Source organism: Myotis brandtii, unplaced genomic scaffold (genome assembly GCF_000412655.1).
Source record: "Myotis brandtii unplaced genomic scaffold, ASM41265v1 scaffold136, whole genome shotgun sequence".
In the NCBI taxonomy this organism is placed as follows: Eukaryota; Metazoa; Chordata; class Mammalia; order Chiroptera; family Vespertilionidae; genus Myotis; species Myotis brandtii.
Genome location: NW_005354829.1, coordinates 1,351,773 through 1,355,853, shown reverse-complemented (window position 1 = coordinate 1,355,853; position 4,081 = coordinate 1,351,773). Strand labels below are relative to the sequence as shown.

Genomic DNA, 4,081 nt, shown 5'->3' with positions numbered 1-4,081 from the left:
TCGGCCTGCGGACTGAAAGGTCCCAGGTTCGATTCTGGTCAAGGGCATGTACCTGGGTTGCGGGCACATCCCCAGTGGGAGATGTGCAGGAGGCAGCTGATCGATGTTTCTCTCTCATCGATGTTTCTAACTCTCTATCTCTCTCCCTTCCTCTCTGTAAAAAAAAAAAAAAAAAAAAAAATACACATACAGGCATATAAACAAGTGTGTTTTCTAAAAGGTTGTAAATTTCACATAATGTAAAAAAAAAAAAAAATGAGTATGTTACCTTTGGAGGACATACTGGGATTGTCAAAGGTATGTTTACAGCCTTGGCCAGGTGGCTCAGTTTGTTGGAATGTGGTCTTCTCCACCAAAAAGGCTGCAGATTCCATTCCCACTCAGGGCAAATAAGTTTTAGGTTTAGCCCCCCTTCAGGGCACATAAAGGAAACAACTGATTGATGCTTCTCTCTCACATAGATGTTTTTCTCTCTCTTCCTTTCTGTGTCTCTATATCAATAAACATATCAGTTGAGGATTTAATTTATTTTATAAATATTTTTAAATATAATTTTTATTGGTTTTAGAGAGGAAGGGAGAGTGAGATAGAAACATCAATAATGAAAATCATTGATCTGCTGCCTCCTACACACCCCCTACTGGGGATCGAGCCTGCAACTCCAGGCATGTACCCTTGACTGGAATTGAACCCAGGACCTTTCAGTCTGCAGGCCAATGCTCTATCCACTGAACCAAACAGGCTAGGTCTCAAGTGAGGATTTTAAACAAAATGTGTTTACAGTTGATAATACACAAAAGTTTATTCTTGTATTATTTGTTATTTATTACAGTACATATTTGTATCACTACTGTCAACCTGCTTTTGCTCAGCCCTGTACATGAACATTTTATAAAACATGAGACAACAGCAAGACAATTAGGATTCCAAAAAATTATATGAAAAATAATAACAAGCAAAATGAGTTTCTCTTTAAAAATATATATATTTTATTGACTTCAGAAAGGAAGAGGTAAAGAGATGAAAACAGAAATGAGAGGCAATCATCCATTGCCTGCCTCCCACACATGGCCTACTGGGAATAGAGCCAGCAACCAGGGCATGTGCTCTGATAGGGAATCTAACTGGGACTCCTGGTTTATACTGACCAGGCTAGAATGTTTCTTTTTTTAAATGTGTTTCTTATGAAATTTCTGATTTAGGTCAGTCAAATCTATACAACACAGCCTCATCAAACTCAGCAAATGCAGCACAAACTGCAAGGACACCCTTGCCTAGGGAACCAGAGCTGTTACCACACAAAGCCAGAGGAGGAAGCCCTGGTGGTGGTGGTGGTGTGGGGGGAACATATCTGGAAAATCCTGCTCACAATGCCAATGGTGGTGACCAGCTTACATAGTCAGGGTGGAGCCATCCAAAATTGGTTTCAAATGTTCACACTGATGACTAACCACATACCTGAAGAGTATGAAAGTTTATTACTCACATGATAAGGTTTTGTGGGAAGAGTCAGTGGATCTTAGAATAGGAACCAAAATGATTGAGAGCACAGGGAAAAGGGACTAGCTTGTGGTGTACGTGTTGGTTACTGGGTGCTATCGGTGGGAGCCTGCTGACACTGATAGAAACTTGCTTGATTGGAACTTCCCCCCTGCACCCAAGGATGGAGCACCTGGACTTTCTCACTAGCTTTCCCAGGTGTAAGGTCAGGGAGGAGAGAAGGGTGAGTCCTTGAAGTTTTCAACATTCAAACATCAAAACCAGAATCAGGATCTTTATTATAAGTATTTTTTTTTTCGATAACAAGGGAAGGAAAAAAGCACATACAAAAATCCATCCTAATTGTCATCACTTGCCTCAGATGATATTGATTATAAGGGATGCTGAAGAAGATGCAATGGAAAAATAAGGCATAAGTTTTTCTGTAAATGTATCAGTGATTCCATGCAAGTATGACATGTTATTCAAATAATAAAATGAAACCTCTCCCAACTCATAGTCCAGGAAAATGCCAATCTTCGGATGTCCTTCGGGGGAAGGGCCACTTGTAGGAATCCAGAGCGAAAATTGCCAGCATCCATTTCTTGCTGATGGCGGTATGTCAGTATTTCTGGGGAAAGATTCCTTACACACACCTAAAAAACATTCACCTGTGCCTGTTATTCTTACCGCCCAAAAATGCCTGCCAGCATCAAATCCCTCAGAACTCAGGACAGCTGGGTAAGAAGTAAGATCCTGGGGATTAGGAAAACCATTTGGTGTCCTGTATGTCACACTTCTTTTATCTCTTGACATAATGAAGTTTGGATGGGCAGTTTCAGGATCCAGTGTCAAATCTGCCTGAAACGTGTGGATCATTTTATGCAGGCCCAAGTAATGTGGGGGGAGATTGTAAGTCTCCGTCTTTAAATCACATGAAAACACTGCTAGGGTCTCTCGGTTTCCATACCTGTTGTGAATGCTTTCAATACCTGTGAGTAAATCCTCATCTGTCTGCAAACACTTCTCTTCTATTTTACTTAACAGACTGCTTAGCCTGAACATATGGTATGAAATTTGCCTTCCATTTTCAATTAGTTTTTCTTCAACATCCTTCTCTTCTATAAGTAGATTGTTATCAATTTCATTTTGCTGGATTGCTAAGAAACACTTAATTTCTTTACATTCATTGTCCAACTCCTCCCTCCATTTTTCTATCTTTCTCTTCACTTCCCAAGTATTTTCAACTTGGTTTTTATATAACATTTCTACAATTTCAAGATGACTAGTCTTGGCCTCAATGTTCCTTTTGAGCATCCCCCTGTGACTAGCTGCTGCTTCCTCAATGGGGATCAGGGGCTGATCCTGGTGGTCGGATGACACCCTGCACTGGGCACACAGCAGCTCCAGGTCCTTTTCACAGAACAGGGTCAGAACCTCACGGTGCTTCTTACACTACTTAACAGACTGCTTAGCCTGAACATATGGTATGAAATTTGCCTTCCATTTTCAATTAGTTTTTCTTCAACATCCTTCTCTTCTATAAGTAGATTGTTATCAATTTCATTTTGCTGGATTGCTAAGAAACACTTAATTTCTTTACATTCATTGTCCAACTCCTCCCTCCATTTTTCTATCTTTCTCTTCACTTCCCAAGTATTTTCAACTTGGTTTTTATATAACATTTCTACAATTTCAAGATGACTAGTCTTGGCCTCAATGTTCCTTTTGAGCATCCCCCTGTGACTAGCTGCTGCTTCCTCAATGGGGATCAGGGGCTGATCCTGGTGGTCGGATGACACCCTGCACTGGGCACACAGCAGCTCCAGGTCCTTTTCACAGAACAGGGTCAGAACCTCACGGTGCTTCTTACACAGGGGTTCCTCTTGCCTTTTCCTCTTTCCCCTCATGCTAGGAATATGCTGAACAGCCTCAGTCATGTGACATAGTTGGATGTTCTTCATCAAGCTCCTGTCAGGGCAGTGGTGGAGGCAGACAGGACAGGGAAAGGTGTCCTGTAGACCTTCCCAGCGCTGGTGGATGCAGGAGGAACAGAAGTTGTGCCCACACTCAGTGGTCACTGGGTCTCTCAGGTAATCCAGGCAGATGGGACAGCTGGCCTCTGCTTGGAGCTTGGCCAGGGAAGCTGCAAAGGCCATGGTGCAGTGAAGGTGTCTATCAGAAGAGATTCTCTTTAGTCAGTGTGATCCTCCAGGAGGGAGGAAAAGTGAGAAGCTGAGGTTGGCTCAGGTCTACCTGTCTGTGGAAGTCACTAAGAGCTTCCGAGCAGAGTTCCAGTGGGCAGCTGATGTCCAGTCTTCTGTCACCTACTCCTTCTGTATTTAATGTCGCATTGCCAAGTGAAAATCAGCTGTGGACTCTGGTCAAAAACCCAGCACCATCCAAGTCATAAGTGATTTCTGTGGACAAAAATAAATCACCATTTAAAAGTTCAATCAGCATTAACCCTTCACTCCCTGTATGAACAGTAGGTCAGGTAGTCCAAATCATTTATCATGACAATACTTAAGGAGGAGTTAGAAGTAAAGTCTATTTTGCAACTTAAAAGGAATTAATCAATCTAGGCAAATTGATCATAGGC

General features: G+C 42.0%; 1 protein-coding gene across 1 annotated transcript; it reads right to left on the bottom strand.

The window, feature by feature from the left end:
- Nucleotides 1-1,795: 1,795 nt before the first annotated feature.
- LOC102253753 (tripartite motif-containing protein 60-like) lies at nt 1,796-3,644 on the bottom strand. The gene is made up of 2 exons (XM_005860552.2): nt 3,336-3,644; nt 1,796-2,916 (listed from the first exon to the last, which is right to left on the bottom strand). Exons 1-2 carry the CDS (start codon nt 3,636-3,638, stop codon nt 1,858-1,860), a joined length of 1,362 nt encoding a protein of 453 aa, XP_005860614.2. The 5' UTR covers nt 3,639-3,644; the 3' UTR covers nt 1,796-1,857.
- Between the last annotated feature and the right edge of the window lie 437 nt (nt 3,645-4,081).

Excerpts from the sequence above, each read along its gene's own strand:
- LOC102253753 (XM_005860552.2), bottom strand. The coding sequence starts at position 3,638 with ATGGCCTTTGCAGCTTCCCTGGCCAAGCTCCAAGCAGAGGCCAGCTGT. Across the intron at positions 2,917-3,335 it reads TGTGTAAGAAGCACCGTGAG|GTTCTGACCCTGTTCTGTGA; the intron begins GTTCTGACCCTG and ends AAGCACCGTGAG.